Source organism: Ostrinia nubilalis, chromosome 20 (assembly GCF_963855985.1).
Source record: "Ostrinia nubilalis chromosome 20, ilOstNubi1.1, whole genome shotgun sequence".
NCBI classification, from domain to species: domain Eukaryota; kingdom Metazoa; phylum Arthropoda; class Insecta; order Lepidoptera; family Crambidae; genus Ostrinia; species Ostrinia nubilalis.
In genome coordinates, this window is record NC_087107.1 from 5616392 (window position 1) to 5644390 (window position 27999).

Consider the following 27999-nt stretch of genomic DNA (forward strand, 5'->3'; position numbering starts at 1 on the left):
AACAAGCTGATTGATTGGAGACACTTTTTGCTGAGTTTACCTTCATTATCTTGTAGAATCGGAATGTACTGCTCTTAGCTGCTTATTCTTATTATTTTAATGGTATTTTAAAGTAAGTCAATGATACCTACATGTAGGTAAGTTACGTATCTAAATAATTTGGATTGGATTTCGCCAAGAAAGCTATTTTTTCTTGTAACAGTAGGGTGAGTTGTACCACCTTAACTTTTTAGCCGTAATCAGTAACTATAACTTTAACCGGTGTCTTTGTATGGAGTTTGACAGACTTGACGTTTGTTATAGTTAAAGTGGTAAGATGGTGCAACCCAGGGTAAGTGTAACAGTTGACATTACAACACAACATTGGTGACAGGTTTTGTGGGACATCAAATATGAAGACTGGCTATCATAGTGGTTAGGGAATCGGTAAAAATTCTAAAAGTCGTGCGTTTTATTCATAAATTGTGTACGCATTATTATTTGATTTTATTGGACTGAGTATAAATCACAGAACTTAGAAAGAGGTTTCTATGTTCTATGGTGTAAATCATATTTATAAGCAGTAGATGCTTTGCTTAGTTTGAGACTAGATGGCAGTTGACACAGAGTAAAAAGTCCAAAGGTATTTTATTTTATTTTATTTAGGTACAGTACAGATGTCCATTCTTACTATCAATAACTGATATGAGTGTGCAGTATATGGACGGTAAAAAAACAGTCTCCAGCAAAAACACTTGCAATAAAGCTATTTAATTACGTAATCAGTATGCTCTAACTGTTGATTTTTGCATAAGGCTCTACATAACACATTTTTATTACCATTCGAACAAGTCCAGTTCTGTTTGACATGTTAAATTAGTACTTTGCGATTTGGTGTCAAATTCCTTAGCCTTTTTACGAGCACACGCAACCTGTCGGCATAATTTTCGTACGTCTTTAATGCAATGCAATAAGGTTGAGAATGTGATTGATGTTTGTTGATGTCGTAAGTAGTTGCCGGCGTCTGTCATTAGTGGACAACTAGACGAGTGAAAGAAGTGTTTTAGTTCCGCGGGCGGGCTCGCGGTAATGTCGGCGAGTTAGACGCTTGTACAACTTGTGGAGGTTTTCCGGTGTAGCAAGTTGCGCTCACGCTGAAGGTTGTATCTGTAATTTTATAAGTTTGTGAGAAGGTACTACTGTGGTTGGCAAAGTAGAAGATGAACGTATCGTAGACATAATACTACCCATAATGATGAAAAATGTTTAATCTTGGTAACCTAAGTCGAACAAGTTGGAAAAAGTATTGTTATTCTTGTTTTGGTAAAAGCTTAAAAATACGTCAATAAAACTAAACTGCTTGTTTTGATTTAAAGTTTTTGTTTTAAGGATTTTTTTAAAATATTCCCACTGTTTTGATAATTATGAATAATTATGGTGATGATCTCCTTTAAATCTAATGATTCTAAAATACAAATTAGTACGAATTGAAAAACCTTCGACACTGAGTTACAATATTTATTTTGTATTCTTTGTCCCAAGTTTAACCAACAAATTCCACCAGTCAGTATCTAGTCCGCCGTCAGCAACGCAAACACCGCACTTGTTTAGGCCGTCGACCGCAGTTTTCACACCGCCTGACTCAGCGACAAAAGACCTCTGTACAAATGTAAATCCCCTTTATGTGAGTACTTTACATGCAGATTGAGTGCGATCGGAACTTTCAAACTGACATGTTTTGTTATTGATGATGATCGGGTTTTCCGCTGTCATAATACATGTATACAACATTGTACAAGATAATTCGCTGAGGTGCTCGTTGGAGTAATTGGCTCATGAATTTCGGGGAAATTAGTGCGGCATGACGTTAAAAACTGGTGATCGAAATTAAGGCGTAATTTTTCCTGTGTAGTTTAATTTGTAAGCGTGATATCAAATTGATGTTCAGATACATATAATTAAGTAAGACCCATTATAATCCCCTGTGATACCTATGTAAAGTGTATTCTGAGTTTCTGACATTTGTTTCTACTAGTTTTTTTTTGTCATCGTGTAGCAAATTATTAACTACTGTTGATGAGTTCCATCCATTTTAATATGAACTCGAAAAGAATGTAAACAGTCTTCTCGTACTATAATTTCGATGATATGGCCTCGATTAGGCAGACGAACGATTCGACGAAGGCACTAAAATTGTGAGGGACTTTTTAAATTGTCTTCTTAGCCATTTATGATTCACCTGCACTTCGAAATATTTGTGTCTCGCTTTCCGTACTTCTCAGCGGCCTTGAATACATCAGCAAAGAGTTTCGTACATCTTTCGGCTCTGATTCATGGTCTGAGACTTCGGATTTAGCCTTTAAAAGTTTTGTATCGACAGCATGATTGACTTATCTAGAAGACTAAGACTAAGGCCCACCCTACATGGACAGTTCTAGCTGTCAGTTAAATATCAACTTCTTCAGCAGTTGTTAATGGCAGCCGAAAGCTGTTCACTATAACTGATAGAGCGCGGGCCGTGTATGACAGGCCTGATTGTCCTGTTCTTAATCCCGAACACTAAAAGGATACACTAAAACCTCTCTGGCAATTTGGGTCTGGTTCATGATCTGAGACTCCGCATCTGAAGTCTTTAGAAGCTCCATATCAGCGTGTATGACCTGGACTTAATCCTCAGACTAAAAGGCAAATATTTACGTAGTTATTATATGGAAAGCATTACTTGTGGCTCTGGGGCTGGATATATAATGGCCGCGCTGAGTGACGGCCGCGCCGACCCCTGAATGCGTGCGCTTTGCATTTCAAATGCAGGCATTGTATGCACATTTTTACCGACTTATTACTTTCTAGGTAGTACCGTTTACAAAATTGGGAGATATGGTGAATTTGGTACGTGATGGTGTAGATATAATCCGAAATTCATTTGCAAATCGACCTCCGATTCACTTGATTAAGAGCATCATCAAAATGTAGTCGGCAATACGCATGCAGCAGTTACCTGAACTTACCAAGCGTTTTCTCGTTTCAAAATAGTACACAGAACTTTTTCTTTGTGTCTATTATACATTAACCAGTATGCCCAATGCCTAATCAGAGGATAACTCATCAAAAGTCCACCACCAGCTGGATCTCACGTGTGGAGTTCCGGCATTTATCTCCGTCGTCGGAGAGACTGTCTCACGCCTGAACTCTGCAGATAATATTGCCATTTTGTGATACTACAATATTATTAACGCTACCACAGAATAACAGGTGCTCCACCTTGTGTTACCACGACAGGTTCGGGCGCTGTTAGTTATCTAATGATAAGTGCCTTGTCAAATCGCATTCATGATTTTTTAAAGTAGTCAGGTAGTCACCCTTAGAAAAAAATATTAAATACCTCTCTAGGTCCTAGAGGTCTGCTCGTTTGCCTCGCAGGAGGATTTTTGCTAATATTATAAACTATAATCAGTTCAACGTCCATCTTTTTACATTAACATCTTACTAGTAACTCGATACCTTCCTCTATCTTACCCGCTCTCAAAAATCGCGCAAATATTCGCACTCTTTACTTCGCTGCGCGTGCGCACCGTACTGAACAAGTAACGAAGCGAGTGCCGAGACGGAATCAAATCGGGCTGATGCGTATTTTTGTTTAAATTGTGACTGATATCCCCCGTTAGCCGAACACAGGCTAGGTTAAGGGTCCGAATAATGCGCCTTTATCTGCGCCAGCGCAATAAATAACGCAGCTATGGACAGGCTGCATCTAGAAGTGATGATTGCACTGCGCAGTACTGAACGCGGTTGTCGTTTGTTTACGAGTAGGTATAATGTTTTTGATCTAGCTTTACCTGCAGATGTAGGTGATTTAGCTGAAATTATATGACTAGATTTCAAATAGCTTCGAACCTTAACTTCGTTCTACTCCTATGTTCTTCTGATTAATTTCGTTGCGGATCCAATGAAAGTTTAATTTTTCTCCTGGGACAAACTTGACCTTCAGTGGTTGGATTTTTATTGACGGTCAAGCTGTAGATCCTGGCTACCTACATAGGAGTTGCAGTGGTGGGCACGAGAGGTGGGTATAGTCCCGTTTTAGTTCCTAGACTGCATCTCACTTAACACCAGGTGCGATTATGGTCAAATACCTGCTTTGTCTAGCATAAAAAAGTGTCTTTCAGCCTTTGAGATCAAATTGGTGAATTTTTCCGAAGTATTTGTGAGCTTAATGCCCTCTAGTTGAAGGTGTATTTAAGGCGTAATAAGAGTAAAATTCCCTGCCAGCCTTTGTGTTCTCAAACTCTTATGACTCTACGAGTATGTCCTTCAAGACACGACTGGACATCTTCTGGACAAGCTCTTTCTACCGTAATTCGCTTCTGCAAAACCTGCGTATTCAAGAGAAAGTCCGTACTGCAATTTTGACATTTCTAAAAATTATTAGGTAAAAAAAGTTGATGGTAATCGTATTATACTTTATGTCAAGCATTTCTCTACCTAAACAAATTACCGTACATTGTATTCCGCAAACATTATTCCACAAGCGAACGTATAACAAGCTAAGATCTTACATTTTAATCTGCCTCGCTTCCGCAATTTCCTCACATCTCATTTTATAAATCCAACTTAGCGCAATTAAGTGAAGTAACGGGCTAAGTAACGAACAGTTACTTGGATGAAGGAGCCGTGTTGGGAGTTCACTGACGGCTTAACTTAACTTTAACTTGGAGTTCTTGTGTATTTATTTTGGGGTTTGCCGATTTTGCACGCGACAATGCTATTAAAGATCCTGACGAAAGGTTAATGTTTTAATTACCACATTTAATTGATAACTCGCTGTTTTATGTACATTTTGTAAATGATGACGATTAAGATTAAGACGTACTATAAGCTTCTTGTTGATTATGATAATGGAAGACATTAGGCAAAAATATTCAAGGATAAGTAGGGGTCATAATATAAAAAAATAACAAATCGAATAATCAGATGTATAAATTTAGAAGAGTTTTATTTGTTTTATTGGATTGACTTTAAAAAAGGTGCATGAATCCATATTGTGCTCATTCGACTAATCTGTACCTTAGTACAGAATTCAATCAAACATAATGTTGCTGGCGTTGCCGTTGTTATGGTAACCGTCATAAAATCCTCAGTGAACTGCCATTTATTCTTCTCTTGTAGTTGTTCTGTTCCTGGTCATTTCTGTCTGTGAGCTAGAAGCCTACCGTCGCTTAAATTCCTAGATTATTTACATGCCATTTATTAACGATCTTCCTTCCAATAAATAACTTCTATGTTACGTCAAAAACAATGGTTAAGCGACATTTTATGCACATTGTAGCAGTTCCTTACATTTATTGTTGTCTTAAATCTCCCAGCATTAAGAAAGTAGGATGTTCCATGTAAATCCACGTGAATGGCCTTTAAAATTACCCCGGTGGGGGACAAAACCGCAGAACTCCGTTTATTCCCGTTTTAAAAGTTGAAGGCTCTGTAAGTCTGTTTTGAGTGTATCATGGATTTTATGGCTTGATGGTTGTAGTCTTGTCTTGTAGTTAAGACAGATTGTTTGAATCAATCGAAAAAGAGGTTGAAATATTTTTTAATATTCAGTAGTTATTAAGTTCAATAAAATATTTGACATCTAGGACATGGAAACAAACTGGCAGCCAAGAGTTAAATTATGTTGTATAATTAATACACAAAGATAAATTAACGAAGGCCATACTCTTCATCGCAAAATGTTTTTTTTTTCATGAAATGAGCACACGAACTTGGCTTTTTTTAACTTTAAATTTTTATTTTATTTTATATTTTAGATGTAAAATCAAAATGTTATATAGTTTAATTTGGTACGTCGTATGAACATAACTTGATTTGTAAAGAACTTTACAAAGTAGGTACTTCTAAATTTAATACTCTTATGCCCGTTTTCACCATCAATCCCTAATGTTTAAGTGCCCCCTTTGAAAACAAAATTCCTGTTATATGTTAGTTACCATAGTGGTAAATTAAAAAATGGGAATTGATGGTGAAAACGGGCATTAGACTGGGTTGCACCATCTTACTTTTACTAAAAATCTGTCAAACTCCATACAAAAAACACCGGTTATCGTTAAAGTTACGGTCAAAGTTAGGTGGTGCAATTTAGCCTTAGTATTTTCTCCGAAGGTCAATAACTTTCCCTTCATATCCATCAAAGCCTTTGCTCACTAAAAAGGACAACATTCAAAGGTTCTTTTTACAAAACCGTGACAAAACGTGACCTTTGCAACATTACTGTTTTATGCAAACGGCATGATTGTTTTACCTGAGGATCCGTCACCCCTGACAATAAAGGCGAATAAAGCAGCGCACAAGGAAAAAGCAGCGTGCAGGTGGCAGGGGTGGACAGCTTTGGGTTCAACCACTTGGCCTCTAATTATTATTGTTAGATGTTAACCAATAGTTAATATTTTTTTCCTGAAAGAACAAAAAACTCTAGTCCTGAAAATACTGTAAAATAATTTTGTAGCTTTGAATGCAACATAAAATTAGTTGGTGAGTTGGTGAAAAAATGACTCTGAACAGTGAAAATTTCCCATAGACTGCACGGCAAACTTTTTTTCGCCTGCGATCTGAAACTCCTTGTAGAGTGAATTAAAACAGACAGCTCAAACTAAGGATTTATCCAGGTACTGTAAGCTCAAAATTGACGTAGGATTTTCCAAATAAGTATTTAGACCAACCACATAACTTTCTTATTAGGTTATTCAAAATATTTTACTACATGAATTTCATAAATACACCAAAACATCGCGGAGATTTCTGCATCATATGAACATACAAAATATCTTGTATCGTGCTTTATTAAAAATCCCAGAGGTGCGCAACCCTGCGTAGCTCATGGCGTATAAATCCTCATTAGGCACCCCGGCTCGCGGCGGCTATAAAGCGGCTGCATTACGGTTGGGCACCCCTGGCTGCTGAGTGATTGACTCACGGCTTTCTTGAGTTCTGACTTTCCATTGCAAGTGAACGCGAATCGCCAAAAACATTAGCCTTTTGTTTACTGGAATGTCACATAGGAAAAGTTGGATGAAAATTCTAAAACGTTTTCAACCGTTATCTGTGGCGTTATTAAAATGTAGTTTGTATGGTGTTAGACCAATAAAAATAAAAAATAAAATTAGTTTATTCAGTACATAATAATATGCCCTTTCTAGGGCACTTATACACGTCCCAATTATTAAATGCGTGAAATTTCTTGAGTAGGTACGCACGTTTTATAACATGGGCCTTTTGCATCGCACGCCCTTGTCACTGTTTCAGGCGCGCTTTCCACTAAAGCGAACAGGAGAGTAACCAATCAGATTTCATTATTTCCTCATCACCTCTCCGCTCAGCTTTGGTTTGGAAATCTGATTGATTATAATAATTATTGTTTTATTCCTGTTTTCTCCGTTTCGATGGAAACCGGGCATAAGATTTTACACATCAAACGCAGGTTTAATAAAAAAAATACTCTAATCAAATAATTTAACTGTCTATCACTATCAACCGTAGCATTAATTTTAATACTTACATCCATCCTCATTCCCGATAGAATCGCTGCGCGTGCGCCGCGGGCGTCGATATTTGCTCGGATAGTGTTGCTCGCTGCAAAAATTTAAATTTTTCCCCGCATATCAATTTGCATACAAGTAAGCACCCGATTAACTGTCGGTCATGGTACAATCGGGAGGAACAGTGGAATAACGGTAAAGAAGTCAAAATGTTTCGATAAGATTACGGTCTACGCTCTTACCTATTTGATTTTTACAAATATTTAACTAAACTATAAGAAATATAAAAAACACAACACAATAACAGTAAGATGATTCTCACGGTTGATCAATTCCTTGACTGATTAAACTTTACACTGGATGAATCCTTTTAAAAATTTCCGGAGACTAACGAATCTAGGCCTGTTCGCAAGAAATCAATTTTAGTGAAGAGACATTTTATAAGTTTTTAAATGTTTAAATGTAGAGTATGACATCTTAAATAATATTTTAAGTATCTATTAGAGACAAATATAAACATGAAAGTATGTAAATCTACAACTGGAATAGGTACAACAACATAGGACGAAGGATCCAGAGGCCAAATAATACCAAAAATTCCGTATCCGTAGCGCCCATTTTTTCCGTATAGTTCCATAGTTACCGTAACAATAATTTGCGTATAAATAATTGACGGGACGCGGCGCGTGTCCCCAAAACATTTTATTTATTATTCACGTGATGTTGCCAGTGTTCTGTCATATTACCCTCGTATTGGGAAAATATTCGCTGTCTGTGAGGGGAATGTACACTTTTGTTGCTGAATATGAGTTAGTGGCTTTGAGAAAGTGTTTGGAATATGTCTGACAATGTGCAGTTTCAATGATGTATCGATATTGAAGTACAGTTTTGAATTCATATTATTATAATGAGAACAATAAATATCTTTAATCATGGTTGTTTAGAGTTATGTGATAAATAAACGAAGTTTTCAGTAAACAATTTGTTAACGAGTGTACCAGCCGAAATGTAGGTCCAGTTTTCGATGAACATAACTGTTATGTTTCTGTTTATTATCTCACAATTTTTTTCATAAACATTAAAGAAAATAATTACTGCCAAGAAAAAGCTCTATCTAACTTTTGAATTTCATGTTTTCCTGAATCTTGAAATCAGTGCAGGTCTGTTATTTACCATTTACTAATATAATTATCTTATATGAAACCTATAAACTACTGTATTGGATTGAAAAAGAGGCTGACAAAGGTGACTGAGTTTCTTCCGTCACTTCTTTTCAGCACCAGCCCCTAATATTGTCCCGAAGTGGTGCTAGCTATATTTGGGACGTGTATAAGTGCCCTGGGAAGGGCCTATGTACTGAATAAACTATTTGAATTTGAATTTGCTACAGTGCTATTACTTTCTTTTCTCACATAAATATTACCAGAATTAATCAACGGCGAGGGATGCAACCGGCGCGCAGTCCCGAAGTTACGTCCAAAAACAAGTCAAAAGTCAAAACCGCGGACGTGCAACAAGGAATTAATGAATGATTAAACAGGACCACAGATTACTATTCGATTAGGGCACGCACACATTCATTCGTATGTAGGGGAAGTTCTCGCGAATTTCCCGGGGGTTGCAGTGTCACCGCACTAGCACGTGACGCGTCGCGGCGGGCGCAGGCCTACGCGTTCCAAATTCGAAAGTTTGAAACTGCGAGTGTGTGTTCGTAAATAGAACGTTTTTGTTGTTAATTTAAAAAGTGATTGTTTTATCAGTTATTTTTTGAGAAAAAGTTTTTATACCTATGTTGAATTTGTTAATTTATTTGTAGGAAAAAGTTTTCCGTGAGTTTTTTGAGTTTTATGAAAGTTCGTTTAGGTTTACTTGTGAAACTTTCTCTAATCTAGGATAGTTATAATAGTCTATAATGTTAGTTTAGTTGATAAACTGGCAGTTTTTTCAGGGATTATTTTATTTCAAAGTTAAGTAGGTTGATTTAAAACAAAGAAAAATGTGCTACTTTAAATTGACTACATTTCTCTTTGCTTTATCCCTAAAAAATTTCAAGTATCTCACTTTAACCCTTAAAAACAAGGATTTTCAATTCGTACGCCCAATCCCATACATAATTCGAGCAATCGGAATTTTACGTTTTGAGAGTTTTCCGCGAATTTCACGATGTGGGAGTCCATTTTGTTTTTACGCGAACTGGTTAATGAAGACATTTGTATTAACGTGTTGAATGGCTAAACAATTTTAAACAATTTCAAGAACGCGCGCATAGTAATGTATCGTTTAATGTAACATGGTTGTTCTTGCTAATTTGTTCAGATTTTATCTCGGTAATGTTTGGACAAACTTCGAAACGAAGCGATCACTATCAAAAATTCGCCGATGCCGTTTATTCATGATGTATAATAAAAAATTAAGACATTATCCGGAGTTGCCAGAATAAATACTGTGACGTCAGGTCGTAAGCATAATGCAATTGGGCTTTACGTTTTTAACAACCTCTTTTTATGGTAAAGTTTGTGTAAAAAATTATGTGCGTATGGATTTAACAAAATTGGCAATATTTTATTAAAGTTACTTAACCCATTGAAATTTCAACATGAGTTTCACTTAAAGGAACTGCTGACTTACGTGAGACTAGAACCTACGATTTTTCGCTTACCGCGGCGGCGACTGCGTAGAGCAATTTTTTAAATAACTCTACATTGATTTTTAGGTGAAAAAAAAATAAAACCGACTCCAAAAAACCTACACTAAAACGTAGAAAAATAATTACTAATTACCTACTTATTTATTAGGACGAATTATTAATATTTATGTAGGTATACCATGATTGATACTTCTGGAGTCGGTGCCAAGATTATGAAACATGTAAAGTTTGCCTGCACCGACTCCAAAAGTATCAATCATGGTATACCTACATAAATATTAATAATTCGTCCTAATAAATAAGTAGGTAATTAGTAATTATTTTTCTACGTTTTAGTGTAGGTTTTTTGGAGTCGGTTTTATTTTTTTTTATAAAATTTTACTTATTTCTTGCTTTTTAGTTAACTAATTATTACCTTGATGTTACCACTGAAGGTAGGCAGTACACTGAGACCAAAAAAAATTGGTTCATAATCGGCGGAGATATTGCGTATAAAAAAGTTCATCCCCAATTTTCCACCCTTGGGGGTTGTTTTTTTTATTATTAAATTTAAATGGGACCACCCTTGAGGTATTACCTATACGCCGAAAAAAGATTTGTTCAAATCGGTTCATAATTGGCGGAGTTATCGCGTAACAAACATAGAAAAAAAAAAAAAAAAAAAAAAAAAAAAAAAAAAAACATACGGGTCGAATTGAGAACCTCCTCCTTTTTTGAAGTCGGTTGAAAATAAGGTGTTTTACGTACGTTTATAGGGACAAAGAGTATGAGAGCATATTATTAAAATTTTCATCCATAATAAACATAAATCAATTCGCGATTATCGACTCTTTCTTCTCTTCTCAAATGCTTCTCTATTCCATAAACAACTTATCATTAATTACTTATGAAAGTGATAAAGTCATTAAATATTAATTTATTCATTCTCCAACAATTACTCGGGAACTATTTACTTACCAACAAATCGTAACAAATCTACCTCATTAACATTTCTCCAATTCTCACAAAGAAGACCGCCTTCTGCTCACAAAAGAGGTGATAAAAACCGAAAAACTAAATATCCATAGTGTTAAAAAGTAACGATAGTAAGGCTAAATGGTTAATCCGGTCTGAGGTTCCGTATATATTTTTTTACAGTTTCTGGAATAAATAAATGAGATTATCTTGGTTTATTGATACTAAATATTTGTGTTGAGGTATCTTATCATTTGCATTTATTTGCATCAGTGATAAACCTGCAAGTATTGTAGTGGGAATATAACACTTTTTTTGTACTTAATTCTTGTTTCTGATAATTGTTATATCCACAGACACTGAATTTCAGGCCAGATATTTAAATAAATTATAATATTAATCACACTGAGCCAATCTTAGACAAATTAATTAAAAGTCTCAATATTTATCAAAGGATCCCTAAAAACCGCCACAGAGCAGTAGCGTTTTCCATGACGAATGTCGCCCCGGGGGCGTTTGAAGTCGCCGCTCGGGAAGCAATCGACTCGATCCGCGCCGCTAATCGATATGATTGCGATCGATTTGTGATTCGGATCGATTCGGCTGTGGATAGGATGCGTGGGATTGATCCGTGAATAAGTAAATTGGGTTACTTGTAACGCGTCTGTCAATATCATCATAGAAACAAGTAAGTCAAATAGATTTGGCTGATTGGTCTTCAAAAAGTAAAAAAAAAGGTTTTTTTTTTTTAAATCTTTGTAAACACAAATGATATGACTTTTGCTGTCCAGCTTTTTGTCCTAGGCATTTTTCAAGATTATATTCAGAAATCACATCTAGAATAGACTGAAATTGAATATTATTCAGGATCAGGATTTGGATTTGGCTAAGATCAAATGGCTTGCCAAATAAGTTGAAAATTAAGACAATTGTTTTGATTTGATCATTCGGGGGATTTAAAATTTACCAATAGAGGTCACCACGGGTGTTTAAAATACCACACACTATTTCAAAACGGTCCAATTTCAAATCTTCTCGTGTTGCGCGCGCAGCAGGCGCTAACGACATCTGTGGGACGCTAAGTGGAACTATTGTGCGATTCGACGCAGTGCGCGCGGCTTTCTGTCAACTAGCCGTATTTAGAAACGGTCGCGGTCGATTTTGGATTTGGAATGCGACTTTTTGTCACGACGCAATGTTGGTACCATTGAAAAAAGTTAAGGATGTTCCGACTGATGTTTGAGTTTGCCGAAGTCGGATATGGGAATGAAAAAATTAAGACGATTGTAATTGACCAAAGTAGAGTCAAAGTCAATCACAGATATTACTTATGCCTTTTATGTATCTGTCTTATCGTGTGTAAAAGTGATTTTTCTTGCTTTGAAATTGATAGATTGATTAGTCAATTAAGTTGTGACTTAAATAAAAAGTCATCGACTTTTACGTGGGCAAATATGCAAAATCTTTAAGAAAGTCGCGTTTGCTGATAGTGGTGTCAACTACTCTATCAGAGTTGTTATGGATAGGTAATATTTAACTCATCGGTACAAATGTAATGAAAATAATGTGAGGATCGGGCTTTGTTATGTTTGTTCAATAAAACAATTGAACTATGTTTATGATTTTATTAGATACATCTGACTGCAGATTACTAAATAAAGGTACACAAATGACTCTAGTGCTAAGTTAATTTACTGAAGTGACAAGAACTACGAGTAGTAGAATGTACGCAGTTCCGATGGTGAACTACTGCAGTCCCTACCTCCCTGCCAGCTATGGTCATCCCTCTGGACTCGCTGATCCCTACTGGTTGTAAGTATACTTAATAAACCCTGGGATAAAATTAGTATTCTTTCATATAAATACGTCAAAATAAAAAGCCTAGAAACAGTTACCTAGCCGCTCAAGACACTCAAATAAATAAAAATCTTTTTCCAAAATTCGATTCCGTTGTTACAGAAAACCACCGGTAGACGCGGTCGGGAACGCAGCGTCAGTAAATAGTCGGTAAGTTTCCATATTATTTAATTTTTTTTACGTAGGATTGTGAATTGGTTTCAAATAGAACATTCGACGGTGGCATTTTTTTAGCCGCCCCACCAGAAACATTCAAAACAAGCACATTTTTCCTGGAAAATGCTAGGAGCGCCACACATACCTACTACTGAATTGGTACATTAATAAGAATTAAAATATCCCAATTATAGCGAGCCTATCGCCATATCATCTACCTACATTTGGATTCTCTTAAGCTCCAAGTTTCTATGTAGATAAAATGTCATAGATTTCGATTAAAAGTAGACTGTCTACATTTAGCTAAGCTTAAAAAACATTGTCAAATCTTATAACAATTCCGTCCTGTAGTTTACATAAAGAAATATCCATCCATCCTCAACCATTCACAAGATTACCACCTGGCCACCAATTAAGCCAACCCGCTTTGTAGAGTCACCTAAAATGAATCGTGTAACCAACTTAAAGCCAATCACAAACAGTTTACATATTTAAACAATGGCCTGTAAGTGAGATGTCCCACGTTTCCCAGAAGCGTCGCCAACTGACTGTGCGCCCGCGCCGCCCATAGCGTGTTGCTCATCTCAATCTGCATCAAGATCGCTACGATTTTGCGATACGAGTTTTTAAATAACATCGGGTGGGGTCCCAGTTGCAGCGGGTTAAAAATAACAGTCCAAAACAAATTACCCACAGCCTGCTTTAAAAGTTCGTAGTGTGACGTTGTCAATTCTGTTAATTTTCTATCAGGACAGGAGCATTAGTTCCTGTTACTCACGTTGATACTCTAGTTAGAATAGTACTTGTAGTAAGATAAATCTTGAGTAAAAGTTCAGGATGGAGTGGGTGAAATTGTTGATGCTACCTTTTTCTGCTTCTATGAATAAAATGATGATTGAATATGCACTTAATTTTTGGATTACCTAGACAAGATCTTTATAAGTGACGTTCTAAAACTATTCACAATATTATGCAAAATTGTTGCTATACCAAGGTAAACGCTCTCACTGGCGCCCCGCCTCTCAAATCCAGGTATCAGATACGTAATCCAATCTCTAAAAATGGTAATTTCCCCGCTGTTCTCACGAAACAAAGGGCAGCATTGAAAAAAGCTAAACATCGAAAGGCTAAAAAGACAATATCCAATCACAATTACTTCTCTGTGGTGTGTAATTTGACGGCGAATCATTCGGAGTATGGACCGAGTTATTATTTATTGATAACCGAATAGATGAGGGGATAGGGCAGTAATCGGCGCCGGCGTGTAATGGCCGCTGTAAAAGTGAATTATGCCCGATAAACGTTAATTTTTGAAGCGATATTGGCGCGGTGTATTTTGACAAGGTCAAATGTGACTTTGACAAGGTCGAATATGACTTTGACAAGGTAAAGTATAACTTAGACAAGGTAAATTATGACTTTGACGAGGTCAAAAACTGAGTTGTGTAGGTTATTTTAGGACAGAGCTATCAATTGTGAGTATGATAAAGGCTTTGCTATATCGGAAAATTAGGGCTGATTTCCCACGTTCGGATTCTGATAGCTATCTAATGTAACATAACCAAAGGAAGGTTACTTTACTGCATCTGTAAGATCTCTCCAAGACCTGTGAATTTGTGAATTTTAGTTTTTCTGACAAATAATAATAATTACTTGTCAGGGATGTTATCAGTCAAAATAAATGTAAAACGGGCTTTATTATTTCACGTAAAAATAACTGTTACGTCTACCTAAGCTTTAATGCTCAAATTTCAAACATGAAAGTTCGCAACATAAATATCCAAAGCAACGCTCTACTCTGTAATAAGCTAATGATATAAAAAGCGTCAAAAACAAACACCTACTTAGTATTCCGGACAGGCGAGCGAGCTTAAGACACTCTATGGGAATAATGAAAAAGCTTGCTGTAAGCTCGGACAAATTAGATCAGTCTGTGTGGCCCGAGCTTTCGACAAATGTGACGTAAAAAGTGTGACGTCTGTGCTTTGGGCATAGCATGGTTTTGACATAATTTTGATGTCTGTAGATCATTACCTACTTAAAATGCAATGATTTCTTGTTGTAAGGGCGGTTGTTAATCTTCTTTACTACTTATAAGTAATATCACATTACTGAAAACTTGTTTTTATGTTAACTTTTCTTTTTTAATTGATCTCAATCAGAAAATAACTAATGATACTACTAGCATATCATAATCATCTATAGTTAGTTTGGTTAGTTTTTATAATTAATCACGTTGTGTTAAAAAACTTAACACATACTTAAAACTATGTAGTTAATAAGCTTATAATGCCTTTCATTAGGTAATAGGCCTTGTCATAAATTCATCACTTACTCGTACCTATGTATGCTGCTGTAGCATGAATGGCTCTATTTTCTTTAAAATTCATCCATTGAGTCAAATTGAAGTAGGTAGTTCGTTGTCGATCCAGATTAAGTAAAAGCCTATTCATACTCTTAGCTACGATGTAATTTATCGATTTCTCAGATCGATACGGCAATCCTTTACTAAAATTGAATCATAAATAATACCCCACAATACCATAATTAGGCTCTAAAGGTCCCTATCTACTCATCTAATTATACTTTTACATCGTAAATCGAGAACAACTTATGAGAAGCAATCGAAAAATGTAATCGATATATCGTTTAACAATAGTACGAGTAATTACGCGTTGCCTAGTAAGGGACAACAATCGGGAGATGGGATCGTTCGATTCGATTCCTTATTCGATGCTCCTGGTTTATTGTTTTAATCAAATCGATTTGCATACGGGTTATAAGACAGCCAGAGTTATGGTTCTCGTGTACAAATATTGAAACTTACGCTGTACAAACGTCGGCGTCGATTCAGACTGTTTTAATTTGCTTTAGCTGTCAATGAATATTGTTTGAGTGGATATTAGATTTTATGTTCTGATAGCATTCAATGGATTCAATTGCGTTGGTTTAGATTTGTGAGAGGTAGTTTGAATCTAAGCTAGAATTAATACCTTTGTCATTCCGAACGCCAATGTTCGTTTGTTAGTCTTTAGTTTCAGATTATAGGTAACATAATTGTCATCTTCATTATTCCGTAAGGGTTCATCATTAACATAATTTCAGCCACAGTATGTCCACTGTGCTGAACATAGGCCTCCCCCAATGATTTCCACATCGCCCGGTTGGTAGCGGCCTGCATCCAGCGCCTTCCTGCTACCTTTATGAGGTCGTCATTCCACCTGAAATGAGGAGATCAGTAAACGAACTAAAGTCGCTGACATAGCTCGACGGATTAGCAAGCTGAAGTGGCAATGGGCAGGGCACAACAACAATTATTATACGTTCTGTAAAAGTGCTTTTTAAAGGCCTATTTGCAAAAATAAATGAGTTATAAATGAGTTTTATAATTTGTATTGTATTTTAGGATATTATTTATTGAACGAAATAGTTTCCTATTCTCTTTTCCTAAACTTAAAACCGTTGCCAAAGTTACGAACCCTGTAGCAATATTTAATAGAGCCCTCATATAAAGCATCTATCCCGAAACTCATTTGGCCGGCCAGCGAATCTGCGCAGGTAATTTTTCATGGGAAACTGCCATAAAGTAAGGAAAACTTCATGCAACTAGTACTCCGGTCACGTGCCTTGGGGTGCGAGCGAGACAAAAGCTTCAGCTACGGATTTCCTCCAGGTGCGAAAAGGATGCAAGATTTAATGCATAGGCAATATTTCGCTACGGCGAAGATGAATAAGGCTACGTATTATTATCTGTATCGGCTATTTCACCTTTCGTGAAAAATGGCTGCGGTGAGAGGTGTTACATTTTTATAAAATTCATAGGTTTTCTTTTTAGGTTACTACCTAAAGTTAAAAAATGTTACCTTATTAGCACATAAGAGTTTGCTTTATTTAAGCATTCAGTATTCAAAGCCTGCAATTTAGTGAAAGGTGAATATTCCAATTACTTTGATTTTTTCGTACTGTTTGGTGTAGTTAAAATTTTATATTTCTTTCATCTATTGACGCATTGTAGAGATAGTTTGAGTCTCGGGAAAGGACATATGATATTTTTAACAGGGACGCGCGTGTTAAAGTTTCTCAGTGACATTTATTTATGTATTTATTTATTTTGAACATCTCACTGCCTGCCATGGCATATCTACATTCCCGCGGGTAGAGCTGCGGGCAAAAGCTAGTTAAATATAATTTCACTTCAAACAAAACACTCCAAAATATGCATCATACCAAAAAATCCTCAGCTTTCAAAATCAAAATAGTATGAAAGGCTTGAAACCTCGGTCGTTTGCATACGAATAGGCGTTCTTTGACGCACAATGCGCCGTCCGCTTTCGGACGCGTGTTGAAACGTTGGTGCGACCGTGGAGAATCCGATGTTTTGTCTACGTGTGGACGTTTGAACTGCGGTGTGTCTGGTCTGTAAGGCTCTTTCACACTAGCCTGATCCAGAAAATACCAGAGTCCTTAAGGCCCCCTCACATTGACGTTTGTCTAGCGTAGACGTTCGCCGATTATATCCGATGAGACAGCGCGTGGATATTACGCTCTATGATCAAGTTTCGTTTTGTTGAATGATGAATCAGACGTCTATACATACTGAAAAAACGCACGCGTAAAAAAATTAGGTATTACTTACGATGTTACTTTTCATTTCAGGAAAAACTATGAACAATTCAGAGAAACGTGTTTGGTTTTGTCGTTTTCAATAAATAAATTAAGTTCTTGAGTTTTGAGAGAGGCCAGCTTTAAATTTTTTAAGTTACGATATTCACATTGCTCAATAAATTCTCACGAACATCACTTTTTTTGGACTTGCAATTACTTGTTTTTCCAAATAATAAATTCGCAAACGCCTTCCGAAAAAAACTTGGCCGCCCCAAGATTTCCCGGCACCTAATTAAAACGGCGCGTATTGGGTGCATTAATTTATGTTTTTCCCCGCACTTTTAATTTGTACGAGTGATCTGCATAAATTCCTTCGCGTTAGGGTTGCCAGGTGTCCGACTTTACCCGGACATTTGGGTTTTTACGAACGTATTCGGCCAAATATTTTCTCGTTCGGCTTGTGCGTCTTTGGTTAGGCTTTTTATGTTGTTAGTGCGGCATTTAAAAAACGAGCGCACAAGTTGATGGCGCGATTTTTTCTTTGTTCGTTTTAGACCTTTTACTGCTGGTCAAAGGCCTCCCCCAAAAATTTTCACAACATCCAGTCCGTCACCCGAATCCAGGCACCTCCCGCGACCTTCACCAGACCAGACAAATGAGGAGATCCAGATAATTGCTAAGATCAAGTGGCAGTGGGCGGGCACATAGTTCGCAGAGATTTTTCTTGTTATGAAGTATTTTATTTAAGCTTTTGGAACATATTAGGGCTTTTATAAAGCTCTAAGGCAGTGATGGCCTAGAGGTCGACGGTGGTCTACCGGTCGACCGCGAAGACGATTTTGATAGCCCGCGAGAGTTGAATAAACTTAACAGAATGGTTGAATATGAAAAATGTTTTATTTCACTCTTCTAAACTGTACCTTGCAGTCGACCGCAAGAAATATTTTCGAGCATAAGTAGACCTCACAGGTCAAAAGTTAAGCCACCCCTGCTCTAAGGTATGTCCGGCTTTTAGGGTCCAAATGAGTTTTGTGTTTATAGACCTGGCAACCCTATTCGCGCCGTGAAAATGCTTGAAACGCCTGAACTGCCCAATTAAGTGGCAGTTGTAATTTATTTGTTCTTAATAAGAAAATTCAACGGGCAGTCGAGGTGGGATTGCTTAAGAACTTTGGGCCCATTTGCATATGGCAGTTTGTAAAAAAATACAAAAATGTGTTTGTTTTAGATGGAAAAATGGGGCTGTATTTTTGAGGAATTCTCTGTGTGCATTTCATTGATCTGACAATTTTTAATTATTATTCACTACAAGGAATCTCTTGGCCTGCATGACCTGCATCTCTTCTGACGGAAAATCACCTTCTAACGTTTATGTCTTGCCTAAGATTCTACTAATTCTATCGATTTCTGTGTTACATTATTTTGTAAAAGTCAATTTTCTGACATTTACTCCCTAAAATACAAAAATCGCAAATGATTTTCCCGGAATTTGTCGTTTCCATAAATAACGGGAACTATAAAATCTAATAGCGGGCTGACTTACTGCAGTACATTGCCTAATATCATAATCTTACAACGAAATGCTTTTACATTTCAACGCAAACACTTCGAGGGCACCCCAAAAAATTGTATCCCTAAAATCGTACAATACTTAACCATATTCTCATAAACTTAGGGTTGATATTCCTTTGGTAGGAGTATCCCGGGAAACGAAGTGTCCCCGCGGCTATTAGTCCCGGGATTAGCGGTGATCCCGGCCGGGATGACCAGTGTCGCATTAAGCCGGGATTGGTCACTTGTTACACTAATTCATATTTCTATTGTTTGTGTCTGATTTTGGCCTTACATTGTTTGCTAAAAATAAATTGGTAGGTATTTGTTTTAAATGAAAGTAAATAAAAGCTTGTAAAAAGAGAGAGACTGCGAAAATCTTCAGGCATTTCAAACCGGTTTAATGATCCATATTGATTTGATAAGTAATTACCTATTATGAAACAAATTAAGGATAATAAACTTAAATAGATAGGTACAGTCATAAGAACGGTCGATACTATTATACTATTTTGAAGTGTACAAGTCTAATAATTTGCCCCTGACGGGATTCGATGTTCAGCTGTTTTAATCAGGTGCACAAATAACTAAACTTAAATCTTTCTGTCATCATCGTGCAAGACAAAAAAAGACAATAGAATTGTATCTTTCAAAAGCTTTCAAATTAGAATTTAAACGGTGGCAAGTAATTTAACAGTACCTTCCTGCTCTACAAACGACTCGATTACAATGATTGCTCCAACCAGCTGTCATTTATTTATTCTCGTCCCAAATCATTCACCTGAGGCCAACTTGTAAAACACAAAAAAGGTAGGTTAGCTCCCGTAACAATTAAGGCCCTGACACACCGTCTCGAATCGCGTCGCTCGGCGCTCGTCTCAGCTAATCCCAACTAATATTATAAATGCGAAAGTAACTCTGTCTGTCTGTCTGTCTGTCTGTCTGTCTGTCTGTCTGTTACGCTTTCCCGCTTAAACCTCGCAACCGATTTTGATGAAATTTGGCATAGAGATAGTTTGAGTCCCCGGGAAAGAACATAGGATAGTTTTTATCCCGGTTTTTGAAACAGGGACGCGCGCGATAAAGTTTTTCTGTGACAGACAAAATTCCACGCGGGCGAAGCCGCGGGCGGAAAGCTAGTACCTTATAAATATTCATGCTCCTATTATAGAGGGACAAAGTGATACTTTGATTAAGTATCGCGGCGGAGTCCTGATTAATGGGACTGTCCCAATTGTTCTGGCGGCGTCTTTGACATATTTTTTCGAATTTTAACCTCTTTGACAGTTTTTGACGATCTTGACTGATGCTACCGAGACGACGGCGATTTGTTTGCGTTAGATCTTGTCATCATTATTGTTATTATTACTTTTTGGGACATCTAAAAAGGATTGCTGGACATGTAAAGCAGTCTTTTTAATTCCTCTAAAAGACATTAATATTTTCTTATTGACCCAGATCAATATTATTCTTCAATTAGATTTAGACCTGGAGTCCTGAAATACACAAATACAGGATAATCCTGTATATCCTAGTTTATTCTCTAGTTCACCTTAACAGCCCCAACAAAATAATGTTTTACAAATTATATTTGGTGAAAAATAAAAAAATAAAAATGTATTTAATTACATTCTCCGTGGTTATATGATATTATTATGTAGTAGCGGTTTAATATCGTTAAATTGAATGCTTATAAGATAGGCGTAAAAATTAAAATTCATGTTTAAAACGCAGTGTCACGGGTGAAGATTCTGAAATTAGGTGTATCAATTGGTTTAAAGTAGATCCATGTTTATTAACGAACTCATAATATAAAACAATGTACCTCCACCAGAGTTATGATTACAGGCAATATCCAGTAAGTGGCATGCATCTCATTAGCTTATTAAATTACCGATTCATATCACATCGTTAATTTAATGGCAGCCATTTAACCAGAGGCGATAATCAGTCAACCAGTTGAAATAAAAGTGACGGGGTTCCCCTAATATTTTCGATGGGGTTCATGGGGTGCAGCGATGAGGTGTTTGATTTTAATTAGTGACGTCATCGCGGCGCGCGATCTCATTAATAAACCTGATATTTGGAGGTAGAGGACTTGGTGACAGCGGAAAGCGGGTAACAAAACTTTCTGGCAGTTACATTTTTTAAATAATACGAAGATAGCGTATACTATTTTGAATTTGAAGTACATAGTTCTAAATTGCAGGCACTTTTAAAATATGAGCAATTTTGTCATTCAGACGATTTTTGACTGCAACAATAATTGTATTGTATCAGGAATTATGCCTTGTTACAACCCTCGTTGATACGAACGTCGCGTCGATTAGACAAATAATTAAAAATCTAGAATACTTACCTATTTCAATTCGTGGTTGTCAAATTTTGCAAGAATAATTATAATGAATACTAATCAAATGTTGATGAAATGTGAAATTTAAAAAAATGTTATAAATTTTGCTTCTTATTATCCCGCTTCTCGCTACTACCATGTCTACTGTCTTAGCCGCACTTCTAATCGCTGCGATTTGTCTCGCGATGTGTAGGGCCCTTAATTTTCATCTTGTACAGGAGCAGTGTTTATTTGATTGGAGTTACTTTATTTACATAAAATTAAATACAGTGATGACAGTTGAATTGGATTGACGTCAATTGTAGCACGGTAAAGGTTAATGAGCTAAATTCTTTTGAATACCAAAATAATAAGTGTAGTATGGTATGGTAATTATTATAAGGCTCTTACTAAACAAGCAAGTAAGAATCTTTATCAAAATCAATGAAAATTATATTTTTAATCAATTAAGTTTAACTAGGTAGGTAGCAGGCGAATCTTACTTGAGTTTAAATAAAGTTTTAAAAGAGTTTTATAATATTTCTCTAAATAAATCGCCGTTATGAAGTTGCTTGACATACATACAATATTCTCAGTCTCTCTACCAAAAAATATCCGTTCATAGAATAATATCTAAAACACATCAAAGTAAATTCCACCTCGTCTACGTCCACCTGTCTATTATTTAGATTATTAAATTGCTAATTCGGGCTAGACACAAATCGAGTCAAGACATCAAACTTGGATAATCAAAGCGAGCCCCGCCGGGCCGAGGTGTCGGAGAGGAATCTTCATACATTTTGCAACGCAGAGTAGCTAGTGCACAGAGAAACATAGGATTATGAAACGACACTCAAAAGATTAAAACCCAAGCGTATTACAATATTTAGGCTGGGTTGCACCATGTTAATTTAATTTTGACAAACGTCAAAAACCTGTCAAACTATCCATACAAAAAACACCGTTAGGCCCAGAACACACGGTGAAACGCAACTGCAACGAAACTGCAACTTCTAGTTACTTTTGAGTTGCATCTAAGTTTCTGCCATAGATTCCGTTGAGAGACCACACATGACGCGACCAGTTTGACCAGTTCAAATCGGTTTCGTTGCAGTTGCGTTTCACCGTGTGTTCTGGGCCTTATATAGTTATGCTCAAAGTTAGGTGGTGCAACTCAGCCTTAGACACGGTTAGTTACTTATTCTGCGTACGTACTTACTATTATTAAACTCTAAAACATAAATTTTGGTTTGGTGCGTTGGATAAAAATAAGCGTTAAATGGTTTCAAGATTGACTCTCTGATTAGAAATAACAATACCTCTGTACGGATTTATACGGCACATTAAAGTAAAGAATGTGGCATCTTCTTAACTATAATGTCATTGGCGAAATTAGGTATGTAAAAAAAATTATAGTCTGCTGTAGAGTCGACTGAATAAAGCACGATCATTAGGTTATAAATTATTGTATTTTTAAAACTTTTTTCGAGACTAGCCTCTGTTTCTACGTCTACTCTGCTGCGATCTCCATAGATCGCAACCGGATTTAGTTAACATATGTACTGCTGGGGTTGCAACCATAAATAATAATTCCGAGCTACCCGCGAGATAAATCGACATATGCTAATATCCCGCCAAATTATTTATCGAGGGTTCTCGGAGGGAGAGTCGGGGAAATCGGCTTATTTACGAGATATGCTCTGATAACTCAGGCCATGGATACTTTAAGGAAAGAGTGGAAAATTGTGATGGATGTAGAGCTATAGCGGCCGTAATCGTGAGGGAAGAATCTTATCTTACTTGAGTAAGTTGTTCTCTTTTAATGCTAAGATCTGTCCCTAAAAAGATTGATACTATAAATTGGCATAAAATCCTTTTTCAGCTTAAAAGCCTGAACATTTAATTTTTATACATAGCCATTAGCAATTATACACATTTACAAATATGTGGAGTGAAAAGTACTTCCTAGTCTTATTATCTTATTTAGGGCCGTGCATGGGCGCAGTGCACGTCGACCCATTGGAATCTTTTGTGCCTAAGTAGTCTTATTTACACAATTTCCATTTTACTGAACCAGGTTTTGCTTACAGATTCCAGTATGCAAACGCATGAAATTGGTAAAACAATAACAGTAACTGTTATATTATCATGCGCCACTGCTAACCTGATAGGCCATTAAACTGCCAATGATACAATTCTAATAAATGTCCCAAGAAACAAATGAAACATGTCACAAGTGAGTTACCCAAAGCGTTTTATCTGCCACCTCATTACACATGCTTCCTGCCCCGTATTCCATTTGGCCCCGTCTCCCCGCGAGTAATACGTCACACACGGCCTGATAAAGCGACTCCTAAGCCAATACTCCGTTGTTTTATTGGCTTATATATCAACACTTGCTTTCCCCCATGTGGAGTTTTTTCGCCTGCCGTGTGCTCAATAAATCTGTATTGACGGGTAAATTAGAAAAGTTTGTGTGAATAATTACTTGTGCTTCGAAGGAATTGCGTTTCCGTGTGTTGTGTTGGTTATGTGAGAGTCGTGCTCTGTTACTTTAAGCATTTTGTTTGTAGTAATAATTATATTGGATAATGGTAGAGCTTTCGGCATTTATCTTGAAATTGTTTTAATTTTACCCAGTCTCCTCTACTAAAGTAGTTTATACTATGTGTTCATGTCACAATATTATGACTTCAATTAGTGTAATTTTTCTTAACACCTGCTACGTACTTAGCGTGAAATAGAAGGTTCTTTACTCTTAAATAAAAAAAAAAGCTTTTTCTCAATTATTATGTAGCTGAAGAGTTTTAGAATCTCATTTTTTTACACATTTAGATGTTTATTTTCAAAGCCAAACATAGGCAAGTCTACAATAAAATTCTACATCAATTAAGTAGCTTGCTATAGTTGCAGAGCTTCCTTGAAATAAAATTGTAAAATTCCCGAGAGCCACTCTTCCGTTCCATAAACCATCACTTTTATGTGACGTTGAAAAATTGGCACTACTTCAAAGGACGAGTGCCACCGTACTCCCGTCATAACTTAACCGAGGTTAACGGAGCGTTAGCGGCCGTTTGTACGAGCCTAGTTTTAATCAATGCTCTTTAACTGCCGCATTTGCATGTGGATCGCTTATTCCGAGACATTAAGCGCAGTTTAACTTATGCTCCGGCATTTGTTTAGTTTTGGTTTATTGCGTTCCATTTTTGAAAGTTTTTACTTTTTCAGTTTTACATGTTTTTTCTTTATGGCCAGCATTTGCAAGAGTTATGAATTGAGTAATATTCGAGTGTAGTTCTTGCAACTCACGAAGGCGAGGGAGCTTTACATATGTGGTGGCTCGCTACTGTTTGTATTTCAATAGTTTGGATAGATATTATACTATCGTTATGTGCATGTACACTTATAAACATAGGTACTAAAGCTCACTCGCCTTCGTGAGTTGCAAGAACTATACCTAGTTAATAATAATAATAATAATAATAATAGGCGGTGATCCTCAGCACGGCACGCATTGTCCGGAGGTTCCTCAGCCTGTGACCCTGACCACCGGTAGCCTGGGCCCTGCTCCGCTGCCAGCGGGTTAACTATTTTTAAGATTTTTGTTTTTATAATGTATTTTTATTTTTTGATAATAATTACATTGTAAAAAGAAAAAATTAAAAATAAGAAAGTAAGATGAATAAAGGAATAATAATAATAAATATTTATTCACTTAAACAACCCAGTAATTTACAATATAAAGTAATTAGTAAAATTATGTTACTCTAGGGTTAGTTTTAATTTTTAGTGTCACAATAACTTGGACCCCTGACCCGGAAACTAGTAAAAAACTGTATTATCAGGGTCAGTGATTCCTCAAACGGATTTAATAAAAAAATAAATAAAAAACACAGGACAGTGTTTAAACAACCAGGAAGTGGGTTACTGAGTTACATAAAAATAAAAATTTTTATGTAACTCAGTAACCCACTTCCTGGTTGGTTTGTCAAATTAAAATTTGCGGTTAAGCTGTCGTGTATTTTTTGCAAATTTTTTTCACTATTCAATCTGTACTTACAAAAGGTATTTTTGGTGCCTTTTTGCATGTTAGGGCTTATAATATTTCATTCAAATAATTTCTTAATTGACTTAATTCTTAACTAAGCTTAAAATCAAGTTGTTCCTAATCCCATGCCAAATAATCGTCTTTATTAAGGAACGTTTGATATTATACGATTGTAGGCTCGGTGTAGAACCCAAAGGTTAGCCTTAGAACATTAATTCACAGTGAAGCTGATCGCAAGTTTGATTCATATGAGCATGTTAAGTGGAGGGTTAATTATTGAAGGATTAATTGGACTTCGTTGTTAGATAGTTTTTTTAATTAAAAATATCCAGGTGATCATAATTACGTATAGTTGGTAAGTAATAGTTAGTAGGTAATCTATTTGAAAGTACTCAAGCCTAATACCTCTAGTAAGAAAGTATGTGAGGTAATCTTTCAAAATTAGTAGAGATGAGAATTTTGGAAAGGGTTATACCTAATTGAGAAAATAAGCTCAAATGAAAATGTATGTCATATTACGATAAAACGTTTACTAAAAATTAAGAATAATACAAATAATTAACCTACATAGACTAATATTTACAAATAAAAAATATGTCCCAAATCGCTGTCCAAACAACGCGACATGGTTCCCAGAATGCTGGCTGCATTTCCGCGCTGAATGGCCAAACTGATTCGTTGGCCAAGAAATGCGCCAGCTCTTCTATCACCTGTACAGTCAATCAGCCGCTTGGCTAATTCCCTAAAAGCTAAAAATGATAATTTATTTGAACTTTGGTTGTTAAATTCAATTTTTTTTAAAGATTCGCTCTCAAAATTAGTTTTTTATCCACAATGAGTAAGCTCTTGGCCTGCATTTCGCCTATTGGAAAGTTATTTGACTATCAATAATAATTGACGATATTCACTTGTTTTTACGTTATCTATTCTTTTATATTCTTGATAAGACTTAAACATTGCCTATTTAGGTACTAAGTGGCCTGCAGATCCTGCAATATGAACAGCCGTTAAAGTCAGCATTATATTAATAGTTAATACCAAAGAAAACCTACTGCCGTTTTATTGGTGTAAGGTAATTGGATTTCTGTGACCCTAGTTTTATCGAGAGACCCGCGATATTGGTAGATTGTGCAAATCTATACTACATATTTACTTGTACTAATATTATAAAGCTGAAGAGTTTGTTTGTTTGAACGCGCTAATCTCAGGATCTACTGGTCTGATTTGAAAAAATATTTATGTGCTGGATAGCCCATTTATCGAAGAAGGCTTTAAGCTAGGATATAACATCAGCTTACAGCCAATAGGGGCGCAGTAGTAAAGAAAAATGTTGCAAAAACGGGAAAATTATTCAAACTATTTTCACGCATACGAAGTTGGGGGCACAGCTAGTTATAAAATAATAATCATTTTATTACCACTTTCTAGACTGATATTAGGTTAAATATTGAAGAAACCAGTTTAATATAGTTTGTAGGAGATTATAAACTAATTGAAATTAAAATAAATGGTATTGGACTAATTAATGCTCATTCTATTAATATTCAGAAGATGGTTTTAGTGTCAGAAACATGTTGTAAAATTTAATTCCTTTTAGTAATAGAATGACCGTACTAAATATGAAGTAAAATCTAAATCACTCTTAACCAAGTTAAAACAATAATTAATAAGTAAGTTGGTAACTCAAAACTTACCGTAACTTTACCAAAGTTGAATGACTCCTTTATGTCGCGGTAAACACGGTAAGTAATATGATTCCCCTTAAGAGTCGCAGTGTAGGGTGACCCTAAGTAGGCATTATTTGGGTCAAAGTTCATGCGTACTGCCCCGCGACAGGTGGTACACTCGGACAAATGAATCCTGATGTTTTTTAATAATTACTTTCCAAATTATAGGGCTATTTAGCGCTGTTATTCATCGAATAACATTTAATTCATTTTGAAAATTCGGAATTGGTATCAAGTCAAGTTAGCCCAAAAGATAGGACTAATTCATAGAGCTAAAGTACGAATGTTCGGCTTGGAATGAACACCATTAAATGAGATGCAGAACTCCACAGACCCGACGATTTGCAAAAAAAAATTCATGGTTCAGGGTATCGCAATTTTTTTTGCGTTTTTTCATAATTCAGAAAATTAGTCTGACACTGTTTTTTTTTACTAAAAGTCACCGTTTCTGAGATATCAACTACTTAAAAACTCAAAAAGTTGAAAATTTTTTGTCCATCTAACTACTTCACAATCCACAGGTATTCTACTGAGTAACTTTAGTACTCATTTATAAAAATCTGTTTTCTAAACAGCCAGCAATTCGATCAGAGTGTACTCCACAGAACAAGAAA

The 27999-nt window shown here is 36.2% G+C and overlaps 1 protein-coding gene across 2 annotated transcripts in view; it reads left to right on the forward strand.

Moving 5' to 3' along the window:
• The window catches only part of LOC135081512 (protein trachealess), a 199362-nt gene that overhangs the window by 59104 nt on the left and 112259 nt on the right, over positions 1-27999 (forward strand). For both annotated transcript variants that reach the window (XM_063976226.1, XM_063976227.1), the window contains exon 3: positions 13069-13116. In XM_063976226.1, the coding sequence (XP_063832296.1) occupies positions 13069-13116 (48 nt within the window). The remainder of the gene's footprint in view (positions 1-13068; positions 13117-27999) is intronic.